Genomic DNA, 12,786 nt, shown 5'->3' with positions numbered 1-12,786 from the left:
GAGGCCAAATCTGTGAAGCCAGGGACTTCAACATTTTCTACATGCCCGGGGTATTTTGGGGAAGTCCTACTTCAAAAGATGCTCTCAGCTTTGCTCACTTATGCATACAGGTGATGTTTAGCATTTTTCCCTCTTGTATTTGTATCCATAAGTTTACTGCTTATTCCAACGAGGAGATAATAATCAGTTTTAAAAGCTAAAAACCTACTCCAGGGAAAGAAAGAAATAGAAAGTAATTGCAAATTCAAAAGACAAGGACTATGCCATTCAAGACCTATTCTGTTTTACTTTAGATAGAAGAAGACAGGATAACTAATTGTCAAAGGCAACTGAATGTTTTCTACTTAAGTAGTGTGAAAAACAGTTTTAGAATCTAATCTGGACTCTGGAGGGAAAAATAACCAAGGCTTCACTTGTTATTTTACCCTAATAGGCACAGAGGGATCTGTAAAAAGCAAAGGTATCCCAAAAAGCCAATCTAAGGTGAAAGGAACCAAGCTTACCCAAGAAGACCAGATTCTTGCAATTTTCTAGCATGAGATCCCTGTACGAAGCTCTCTGAGCAGAGTCCAGCTCTCTCCACTCTTCCTCAGCAAAGTTAACAGCTACATCCTTGAGTGACACAAAGTCCTAAACCACCTGCATGGAGTTCTGAAGGTTGAAGAAGGAAGAATTAGAGGGTATTCATGCAATGGACAGGAAATGGATCCAAAGTAGGTTCACTGTGTCAAAAGTGAGATTACACTAAGGAATCTTAAAATATGTGTATCTTTTTGAAAAAAATTTTAGAGTAATTTGATAGCAACTTTATATCTAGAACTCAACTATAAGAAAATCATTACCAGACCGGGCACTAGTGGCTCACTCCTGTAATCCTAGGTAATTCAGGAGGCAGAGATCAGGAGCTCAGGTCAAAGCCAGCTGGGGTAAACTGATCAAAAAAACCCATCACAAAAAAAAGAGGTGGTAGACTGGCTCAGGTTGTAGGTCCTGAGTTCAAATCCCAGTACTGCAAAAAAAAAAAGAAAAAAAGAAAAAAGAACACCAACACGATAAAACTTATAAACAAAGAATCCTATGTATTCAAAATTTACAATAAAGTAATTCTAAATAATTTAAGTATTTGAGATATCAGAAACTATTATCCGTTCATAAATCTTTTTTTTAAAAATTTTTGTCCTGTTCTGTTTTGCTTTGAGCCAACTATATTGTATTAGTTATCCTCCCCAATTATTTGCCAAAGAAACTTCATCTTCCCCACCTCTCTGTAGACTGCCAACTGATGGGAGAGGCTGTCAGGTCTTCTGGCCATCACTGTTACTTCCACACAACTGAGGGGGCCACCCAAACACTATATTGTTAGCAGTCTGCCTCACCCATTTAATTGTTTTTCCAAACTATGGCTTCTAAAGGTACTGACAAGCTTCAGGCTAAGAGAAAGAAATTTGCTCGAGGAATAAAAATGAGATTTCAGGAAGAAAGGAAAATCCCTAACTCACCTGGGACTTGTTGTCTGGTAACAAGATACCTTTTTTGGGAAATGGCAGGGTCCTGAGATGGCACAGCTGAAAACAAAGATTTATAAAGGAATCTAGTTTATCTTTATATATCTCAGACATGTTTCATTAGACATACTTATAACAAAATGTGCCTCTTGACAGTCATGTAGTTTCAAAGACTTCACAGACATCCAGTAATGAGGCTTCAAAACATAATTTCAGAGAGTAGAACGAATGTAAACCTAAGTCAGGAAATGAAATGACCATCAACTGAGTTTAGGATCCGCATGAGACAACGCTGTGAGAATTAGGTGTCCAGGGATTTAACAACAAAGAAAGATACAAACAGTAAAATTAGGGCTGGAAAGAAATTCTGGCCTAAGGTGACAGACAAGCCAATCACCTTGATCTGATCATTACACATTGCATACCTCTATTGAAATGCCATGCTGGACTGCATAAACACATACAATTACTGTCAATTAAAAAAATTGTAAGCTCACTAGCCTCAACTACTTTAAAAATGAATAAAGTACCTAACATTATAGAACAAGAAAAAAGAGCCCAGAAGCACAGGACAACAGTGTCAAGTTCAGAGAGGTCTCCAACCATCACATCCTGAGTAATACTGGCTCAAGGCAAATCTATGGTTTGAATGTTCCCTCCAAAACTCATGCTGAGATTTAATTATCATGATGGTACTATATAGGTGGGATCTGTAAGTGGTGATTAAATTGTTACTGCAACAACTAGTTACCACAGGAGTGAGCTCCTGATTGGGGCAAACTAAGCCCCAAGGTCCTCTCTATCTCACATGCTTGCTTGCCCTGCTACCTTCTGCCATGTAATTATGCAACTAAAGACCCTCTGGAGATGCTGAGCCAGTGCCGTGACCTTGGCCTCTCCCAGTCTCCAGAACCACTATAAGTTACTCAGTTTGGCTGGTTACATGGCTCCTATCTATAATCCCAACTACTTGGGAGGCACAAATAGGGAGGATCAAGGATCAAGGTTCAAGGCTAGCTCAAGCAAAAAGTTCTTGAGATCCCACCTCACCCAGTAAAAGCTAGCCTGTGTGGGGTGCCTGTTATTACAGCTACCAGGGAAGCGTGAACAGGAGTATGGTTCAGGCTGGCTGGGGCATAAACATAAGACCCATCTCCACAACAAATAAAGCAAAAAAGGCTGGAGGCATGGGTCAAGTGGTAGAGCACTTGAGGGTGAGGCCCTGAGTTTAAACCCCAATACTGCCAAAACAATAAATAAAAAAACCTGCATCAGTCTGTGGCAGAAAAGGGCGAAGATACCATCTGTTGCACCACACATGATCCACAAAATTACAGTGTTTCATCTCATTCAACCCTGCATCTTAAGCACTTACCACAGTGTGCCTGGCAGAAAGTAGGCCCAAGTTTGTGAACTAATGAACACTAATGAACAACTCACCTAATTCCCTTTGTCTGATTCCATGCCCTTTAAGGAACTTTCTGTTTATGATTTACTTCTTGTTAGAAATGTAGGCCCCAAAAGTGACCACATGGAGAAGAGTGATCTGGCCAAGAGATTCTTTATTGCCGGGTGGGAGAGGGAGAGAGCCAAGAGAGCCAAGAGAGAGAAGCAGAAAGGGCAGGTGCTTAAATACCCCTCAGTGAGACTCAGCATGATCTGATTGGTTAGGATCTTATGGTTCATGCTGATTGGAGGTTGGGGCAGAAGGAGGATTCAAGCTAGACTTGAGGCAGGACCGTGACCCTGGAAAACAGAAGCTTAAGGGTGCAGTAAGAACCGAAACCTATCGGTGCCATTATTGCCAACATTCCTCCCTTTTTTGTTTATTAAGGAAGGGGGGCATTGTGTTGGCGCTGGCTTCTTTGAGCTGACAAGGGGTGGCATAGGGGAAGGCAGGGTTAGTTGGCAAACAATGTTGGGGTGGTGAGCCTCATGATGGCGTACACCCAGGCTCCAAAGGTGAAAATTTCCTCCTCCCTGAAGTTGATGAAGGTCCCTTGTAGCCACAGGTCATAAAGAGTCTCGAGCCAATCCTCCGACCTCCACGTGGTGGGTATCAGCCAACTATCCTCGTGTTTTGGAGAGGCTGGTATCCCTGGAGGTACAGCTGGTTAAACTTTTGATTAGCAGTAGCTGACATGTAGTGTGACACAAGGGAGGAAGCTTAAGAATAGGAGAGCAAGAACACAGGCATCAGGATGGGCACTGGCCAGGAGAACCACTGTGAAATGTTCTTCCCTAGACAATTTCAAGAGTCCTCCAACTACAGAGAGAGAAATGGGTGGCCATACATTATCTAAGACCCAAACAGGAATATTAGGAGGAGCATAAAAAGGTGTCTTGTTCAGGGACTACATACCTAAGGATCTAAATTCTGCAAAATCCTGTAACTGCCAGGAAAGCTGTAAGCTGTCTTATAGTATGGGGGTTGGGAAATGGAAGATTGGGTTGATGCATTTATGACTCAGGGAGTGAGTCTGTCCCTTTAAGGCCACACCTAGGTAGGTGACCTGTGGGAGGCAGGGGCTTCAGGATTTAAATGTAACATTCTTGGATAAAAGAGAGCTTTAGCTCATTATTTTATATAAATTGACACTTTTAACCTTTTAAATGTTTGTACCATATTTAGATAAAGTATAACATAACACTGTTACAAGGTGGTCATTTAAGACACATAAGCAAATATGTAAATGAACTCTGATTTAGTAGTACTTAAAGCTTGACAAGATCAGCAGAAAACACGAATAATTTCTTTGATAAAATCTTTCTCTGTAATGGCTTTTTGTAGATGTTACTCAGAGCAGAACAATATTAAGATAACCTTGTTACTTCATAGACATAGAGGATTTGATTTTAGTTTGACATGACCCTAAAAATCTTTTAGGCAACTCTTAGATTATATTCAACTTTAACTTTCACACACCAAAGCTTTATTATACACTTTTCAAACTTACTCAGACCTGCATACAACATACTAAACCCTTCGATGGTTTGTCCTTATCTTTCCTATTTGAAACAATCTTTAGGACAAACCCCTTCTTTACAAAATCCCTTCTCATCCAAAAAAACATTCCTTTTTCCTTTAACTTCTCAAAAAATACATTTATTACCTATCTATATCCTTTCCAGTTTACTTTGTAACTTGTATTTTAAAATTAACTTTTATAAGAATTTTAAATTTATTATAGGGGCTGGAGCAACTAATTAGTAGCCCTTGTTGTTTTAAGGAATTTATGATAAGCATAAGGCCTCATCATTCCTCAGGCTTGAGGGGATATTGTTTTAGGTGTGGAAACTATGAGGGATTTTTGAGTTTTATTCACCCTACACTCATCTCATCAGTCCACACTGTGGAATCTATTTGTTCCTGAAGGAGGGGGCAGCAAAGATAGCTGCCTGGGGGGAGGAGAATTTGAGCTTTTAATTGGGATAGTAAATCCTGTCCCAGCACGGACACTGGAGTTTTAGGTACTATGAGGAAAGAGTGACAGAAGAGGAGGTCTTCCCAAGGGCAGGCCAGAGGCCAGGAAAACTAGCGCTCTAGGGACTGGCCAGATTTGCCCCAAACGATCGGGGACCAGGAGAAAAAGGTAAAACAGAGAAATGGACTCCACTGTCTAGGAGGAAAAGGACCTCTTGTTTTTCTACTATTATGGCTCTTCAACATTGATGCCAAGAAGTGGAGTGTGGACAGGAGGCTTGGACCCATCAATCCATAGAAGGTGGCACCTCATCTTCCATCTGGTGACAGGGGCACTTAAACCTCCAGTGGTTACCCTTGCAGAGGGCAGGGTCCCGGTTGAGGGCGGGGCTGTCTCCTGGGCTGTCCCCCCTTAAGCATTCTCTGCAGAAATGCCCCTCCTGCCCACCATGGTAGCAAGTTCAGAATACAGGCCCCAGTCGGGTGAGGCCCTCTCTGAGAGCAGCAATGAGGCCATGGTGTCTCTTATCTTTTTCTCTCCTATGAGTAAGGTCCTGGACATACAGACATAGCCATAAATACAGACATGGCTAGCTATATTACTTGGTTCAGTGACTTTTCCCTTCAGCCACAGTCTGAGTTTTTACAAATATCTGGGGCTGACTGTTAGAAATTTATCTTTGAGGAGAACCTCTCTCACCTGTGACTCTGAGTCCACCGTGGTATGCTTTCTGATAGCGTCCTTAAGATGCTGTAGAAAGGTAAGAGGATTTTTTTCTTTTTAAGTTGTTGCTGTAAAGTTGTTATTTTACACTGACACCTGACACTCTGGAGAGCAAGTCTCTGAACTGTTCTGGGCCTCAGTTTCCTCACTTGAAGAATGAGGGATCTGGTCTAGGTTAAACTACGTTTTTCTACTATGAGATGGCTGAAGTGACATTAATGCCACTTATCTTCTTTACCATTATTTATTTATTTATTTATTTATTTATTTATTTATTTATTTATTTATTTATTTTAGTAACGCTGGGGAATTGAACCCAGGGCTTTGCACATGCTGGGCAGACATTCTCCCACTGAGCTACTTCGTCAGCCCCAATTATTATTATTATTATTTTTTACTTTGGCTGTACTGGGCTTGAACTCAGGACTTGATGCTTGTAAAGCTGCACTCTACTGCTTGAGCCACATAATCATTTCCAACCTGAGTGGCCTGGGCCAGAACCCATTGCTTCTCTAATGAGATAAGAGTCTGGTCTAGTAGAAGCATAATTTCCTTCCATGTCAGTTGAAAGGTTTGGATCACAGAGATAAAGGCTTGAATGTATTTGTCTGGGCATCAGTACAGCTGTTTAGATGTTTTTAAATTTCCCTTAGATCTGATAACTGGAAGGGGACACACGATTTGCCCTCTTCCTACCATTGCCTGTTGGAGAGGGAAGCACTCATTAAGAGGTTCTGAGTATTGGGATGGCTTACAAGGTAGAAATTTGTATAGGGGACCTCAGTTTACTTTTACTTTTATACAAAAGGTCTAATTGGAGTATGGTATTGTAATTTAAGGAACTCTGTGAAGGCCACTTCTCTTGGTCACCCAAGGCATACTGAGGCCAGGCCTCAGTACAAAGCTTCCAACATCTACCAGCCAAAGACTGGAAGATGCAGGTCCCATCTAGAAAGAACAAAACATTAAGATCCTGTCTTTTAGCTAACAGCAGACAACCTCTTTAATAAAGGCTACTTTTTTAACAAAGAAATAAATCATTTGTAAAGTTAGAGAAGGGCATTCAGAGGGCATTTCAGGCCAATTACAGTGCCATACGGGACAACTAGTGTTAATATTTGGAGGGAAAAATTTATGCTGAGGCCAAAGGTATAGAAAATTCTAAATGAGAAATTTAGAGACCACAGTAATGTCTATTTTGTTATTTCTGGAACTATAACCTGGAACTAACAATTGACTTACAAGGGTCTGATGCCCTCAGGTGTGAGGTGGGGCTAGGAGCAGGACTTGTGCAAGGCGCCACTCCCTCCACACACACCTGGAACAAATGACCCTGACTGCCTAGGCCTGATCCTGCGGCCTGTCGCCCCTCCCCCCTTCCTGTGTACTCTGCGCACGTTTATTCTAGGGGAAGTGGCAGCAGGCTGCAGCCATCATCACGTGTGGCTGGCAGCCCAGGATGTACTGGGTCCTCTCTATGGATTTTCTTAGCTATGGCAGGGGTTTTTGCTGTGTCCAGAAGCCAGCATCCTGTGCACAGGCACACCTGTTTGCTTTCCCTCCTCCCCTTGTGGGGGCAGAGTTACAGTATGAGTGTGGCAGCTGCAGGTTTTTGTAAGCGCTTTTATAAAGCAGCTGACTTAAAGTTACTTTAGACTGAGAGGCCTGGCAAACTAGTTGGAATAACTTAAGTCATAAGGTACCATGCTACAGGTTTTTCATGGGAGGCAGGGTCCCAGTAAGCCCAGGGAGGGGAAGGCAGACAGAGACAAAGGACACATGGTGAGACCATGGAGGAGGCAGAAAGGTGTGCTGACATCTTAGGTAAGGGAGGGGAAGGCAGAGCCTGGAGGCATGACACACGCCTGAGGGATTAGCCATCACCTGTGTCTCTAGGTTGCTCCCATTGATTGGTACTGGCAGGCTTTCAGGAAATGAAACCTCCACTCTCCAGTCACCGAATAAAGCATGAGCTCTCCCAGAGCTGGAATCGCCTTGAGACCAGAATTGGCAAGGAGTGGCTTGCTTAACTCCATGACAGGGAAAGTTTTTCAGGAAGATAAGAAGAGATAGGCATGATAAGCAGTGCAAGAAGTCTGTTTACAGGGGGAAGGAGGAGGTTTGGGAGAGGAATTGGCTGCTCTGTTGGCGCCGGGGTTGTTGCTGCAGCCCAGGCTGGGACGGGGAGATGGCTGATTTAGAAACTGGTTTACAGGCTGACAGAATCTGCGCAGGGGAACAGAAAGTACAGAGGGAGGGTTCGAAGGCAAGAAGTACATGTTTTGGCTTGCAAGTGGTGCAGGGAGCCGGATTTAGATGGAGGTATGAAGAGGCTTGGACATAATGGAATCTCTCCCCATCATCCTGATCGCTCACTGTAGTTATATGTCCTGTAAAAGGTTGGGATTTAAAGACCTGAAAAGGGGCCAGTGATTTTGGTTGTCTAAAGGATAAGTGGGCCAGATTTCAGTGCAAAAGCAGATCAAATTTTTTGGTTTTTATAGCTGGGGTCAAACCCAAGGTGTCTAAATTATTGAGGAGGCATCTCAGTGGGGAGTCAGATGGCAGAGAAGATGTAGAGGCACCCATTATGAGGGACCCGGATATTATGTACTGTGGCACGTCCTCACACAGCACAAATATCCAAGAGAATGCAAAGCGTACAAGAATCAGTCATCACTGAGTTCAGGTGGTTTGCAAGGCCACCGATGGGCCAAGGGCTATGGGTCACCTGGGCCCAGGCTTTTTGACGACGGGTCTCTGAGACCCACAACAAAATGGATCCAAGCCCGACAAGGAAGGGAATCCCTCTATCGCCTGAGCCGCCCAGAGATAGCCAAACGGGAAATGTTTGAAAACCCCGGAGACACCGAAGGGAGAGACCACAAAGGGAGCCCAATAAGGGTATGTGGACTCACCAAAGAATGTCCAGTGTTGGATGCAAGCAGAACGATCAGGAGAATGAGTCTTGGCCAGTCACTTCCTCAGGGTGGATGTGGGGTGAGTTGGAATGGTGGTCCCACCAGGATTAGTGGGAAGCCCCCATCCGAGTCATGGCACCAAAATGTTGGAAATGTAGGCCCCAAAAGTGACCACGTGGAGAGGAGTGATCTGGCCAAGAGATTCTTTATTGCTGGGTGGGAGAGCGAGAGAGCCAAGAGAGCCAAGAGAGAGAAGCAGGAAGGGCAGGGGCTTAAATACCCCTCAGTGAGACTCGGCATGATCTGATTGGTTAGGATCTTATGGTTCATGCTGATTGGAGGTTGGGGCAGAAGGAGGATTCAAGCTAGACTTGAGGCAGGACCGTGACCCTGGAAAACAGAAGCTTAAGGGTGCAGTAAGAACCGAAACCTATCAGCACCATTATTGCCAACACTTCTTCGTTTTGATTTTTTGACTACAGGGAGAAAACTGCTGATCATATTATCTTTGAGCATTCTGGAGCCTATCTTTGGGCAGTAGAGTCACATGCTATTCACTTCATTCTGCTTTCCATTTTCCTAATATTTTACAGTTTACTATTTAATTCCTCCCACCACCACCCCCCCCCACTCCTCATATCCCAAAAGAAATACTTAAAGCCTGTTGTGGATCTGTCTGAGAAAAAAGTAGGTAATTTCTAGCCTTCGGTCATCATAAACAATACAGTATTTCACAATTTTTTAGAAATTCATGCCTCCAACAGTCCTTTCTCACAAGAACACCCGGCTCCGTATGACTCCAGACAAGTTTCCTCATTTAACAAAAGGGCAGCTGGAGCCGGTGGCTCACAACTATAATCCTACCTACTCAGGAGGCAGAGATTAGGAAGATCGAAGTTCAAAGGCAGCCAGGGCAAATAGTTTATGAGACCCTATCTCAAAAATACCTATCACAAAAAGGGCCCTGAGTTCAAGATCCAGTACAGCAAAAAAAAAAAAAAGGGCTTTAAGAAAACACACTATAATTTGTTATACCCCCCCCCAAGATTTTACCCCTCCCTATACTGGTCATTGACACTCAATAAAGAATAGGTGCCAAAAGGAACTTGTAAGTTCCAGGACCTCAAGAAAGCAGAGGGGCTGAGGTCAGGATGTTATGGAAAAGTCAGAGACACTATGGAAGTCCTTTCTAATTTATGCTACCTCTTTGTATTTTCTTAAAAGAAAGCACCATTTTTTTTTTTTTTTTTTGAGAGGGAACTTAAAGAGAGCCAAGGTACAGGTCCTATTTCTGCCAGAACTGGGTAGCAGGGAGATGGCCTCAGCTCTGAACTCATAATGGTTCAAGAGATCAGAGCACCTACCACCCCATCCCCCCAAGTGCAAAAATGCCAAAAGAAATCATCAGCTTCTCCATGCCTATTTCCTTCTTTCTTTCCAAGGAATCTGACTTGCCCCCTTGCTCATCATGCACAGGTGAGAGATGATATAATAGAAAGTTTTGCAAGTGGGATATCTTATTTTCTCAGAAGTACAAAGGGAATGGCATTAATAAAACTTTCCATTTTTTAAATACTCACCATGTACCAGGTGCTTTTCATAAATTACTTTTAGTAATAGACAAAAGTGGTAACTTGCCCAAGGTCTCAGAACTGCCCACAAATTTTGCAGTTGTTGTGAAGAAAAGGTTATATGTGCAATGTATACCCTGCATGTGCTGAACTTATAAGCAGAACTGCTCTCATATCTCTTACCTTTGTTCTGGAATTTGTGGGTCCAATCCTCCATGATCATACACTTCGTACCACCATTTGGGTACAGCAACCCTTTCCAAGTCTTTCATGTCTCTTCCTTTGCCATCATTCTTTCAGAACACTGGTAAGAGACTCTGAAATTTTCTGAACTCTTTTTCATTATATTTCCTTTTCCTTCCTCAGAGACACTACTCATAAAGCAAACAGGGAGTCCAAAGCAGTATCTTCTGTGTTAAGGATAAAGTCAATTCAGCAGCCACTCAGTCTTGGAAGCCCCAAACACAGGCAGGCTTTAGTTCATTTACCCCAGATTCCTGCAGAGACATACACACAGAAGGTAAGAAAATGATAAAGACTCTGTTACCCAAGCCCAAAAAAATACACAAGCACAGGGACTGGATTCTAATTTCTACTATGTGCAATGGCAGGCTGATGCACAACAAGGTACTTTTCCTTTGTGGATATCAATTTCTTTTTATGTGCAAATGGGGAGATGGTTGTCTACCATTAATAACTACTATCGCTTGGCGCTGTGTTGCCTCTTTCATATCAAGATTCCATTTAATCCTCACAAACCACTGAGGCTAGATGAGACAGGGAAATTATATTATTTTAATAAATTTTTAAAGAGACAGACTCAAGACATTAAAACAAGAAAGTAAAAAAACTGAAAAGCCAGCAGTTAGCCCGCTCCCATCTCCTTTTACATGTTACAGGGGCTGGCAGATTGGCCCTGAGTTCAAACCCAGGCGGCCCCTCCACCTCCCCCCAAAATAGTTAAGTCTATTAAGTCTAGATGTTGTTACAGGCACAGGGAAACTTAAAAGGGGCTACCTGCATCTGCCTTCCTCTTTTGAAGATGCTTGAATGGGTAGAGGGAGGGGCTTGCCTGGCAAAGGGAGTGCCAAAACTCTTCTACAGTCCCTGTGCTTTGCGTAGATAACATCTCCATACTGCACAATAAGCAGCACCCATCTGGAGCACTCAGAACCATTATCTAATGGTTACGGTTGCTAGACTTCTGGAGACGTTGCTTTCCCCTATCCCAGGAAAGTGTAAGACCTCAAATACTGGACCACCATTTTGAGTTTTTGCTCCCATTTCCTGCACGGGGGACAGGAAATGTTTCCTTTTCTCTGCACCCCACCTTCTCCATACTTGATCCTGTTATACTAAAATAAATCCTTGTCAGACTCCTTGTTATGAGACACCTTAGCATGCTTTCCACGTTGGTGATTCTGCATGGAAGCCGGGAAGCTGTAGGACCCCCCATCAGTCCTCCTGTACCTCTACCTCTTGTAAGTAGGTATGCTAAAAGTCATTTCACACATAAGCAACTGGGTCACGTCACCGCAATAACGCTTCTTCCATCCATCCCCGCCCAGGCTAAATACACCGCAAGGTGCACGGCCACTCCGGCGCGGCGCAGGCGTGTTCATCTCCGAGCTGGCCCAAGCCCTGGGATCCTTGAGCCCTACCGGCCTCACCTTCCAGCTGGCATTACGGACAATATGGGAAACACCATTAGCGGGTTCCGAGCAAATGAAGCCGAGATACCTGAACTACTGAACACGTACAACACACCCCAGGAGCCTGAGGGGCGGAACGAGGTGGCCACGCCCAGACGGACGCCATCCCGATTCCCACAAAAGGGATTACGGGCCTAAGGAGACCTACTGCGTGGCAACTGGGTCCCAAAGTCTTACAGTCTCCTACTGGACACACACCTCTGGACAGCGCCTGCTTCTCCCAGCACCAGACATCACAAAGATTCCGCAGGGTGGAAAAGCAGGGACACAGACCGCTGCGTTCCTACCGCGTGTAAAAAATTTTAAAAAGTACCGGAAACGGAAGGACGCGGAGACACCTGGGAAATGTAGTCCGAATCAGCCGGGCTGCCCACTTGAGTGGGAGTGGGCACGTGCACGGATTTCATTAGGCCAAATTGTTTCTGCGCGGCCCTGAAAAGGCAGGTTAAAGTTGTCCGCCATGAGCAGGTGGCCTGGAGCCACTGGAAGCATTGGGGGAATGGACAAGAGGTCACGCAGCAAAACCCCGGTTGCTGGTTTGTGTTTCGTGCTCTGCAGGATGGCCGCGCTGCAGCTCTCCCGCGCTTCTTTCCAGGCTTCCTAGCGGATGCACACACCAGTGCAGGCTAGCTCTGCACTCACTGTTCCCAAGTCGGTAGTTCAGAGCACATTTTGTTTTTAAACAAAATATTTATCTTACTGCCGTAAAATTTACAATAGGCAAGCTTACATACTTAGAGTTCTAGAGCAGAAGACAAATATATGTTATTGCAGTTTTTAAAGGAAATATAATGTCTAAGCAAGCTTTTATTTATTTATTTTTCAGTTCTGGGGTTTGAGTTCGTGCCTCACGCTGGCTAGGCATGCGCTCTTACCGCTTGAGTCACTCTGCCAGCCCTTAGACGTTTTGAAACGAACTTGGTTTATCC

General features: G+C 43.9%; 1 protein-coding gene across 5 annotated transcripts in view; it reads right to left on the bottom strand.

Annotated features, from left to right (window-relative positions):
• Positions 1-12,194, bottom strand: part of Trim16 (tripartite motif containing 16) — a 61,962-nt gene extending 49,768 nt beyond the window's left edge. For 2 of the 5 annotated variants that reach the window (XM_020173093.2, XM_074046797.1), the window contains exons 1-2: positions 12,056-12,194; positions 10,329-10,642 (exon numbers count right to left, since the gene is read on the bottom strand). In XM_020173093.2, coding sequence (XP_020028682.2) covers positions 10,329-10,417 — 89 coding nt within the window. In that variant the 5' untranslated portion in view covers positions 10,418-10,642; positions 12,056-12,194. Of the gene's footprint in view, positions 1-503; positions 652-1,499; positions 1,566-10,328; positions 10,643-12,055 lie in introns of all 5 variants that reach the window. The other 3 variants (XM_074046798.1, XM_074046795.1, XM_074046796.1) reach the window with 3 other exon arrangements.
• Positions 12,195-12,786: the final 592 nt, after the last annotated feature.

This window comes from Castor canadensis, chromosome 11 (genome assembly GCF_047511655.1).
Source record: "Castor canadensis chromosome 11, mCasCan1.hap1v2, whole genome shotgun sequence".
NCBI lineage: Eukaryota > Metazoa > Chordata > Mammalia > Rodentia > Castoridae > Castor > Castor canadensis.
This window is presented reverse-complemented; position numbering and strand designations above follow the sequence as displayed.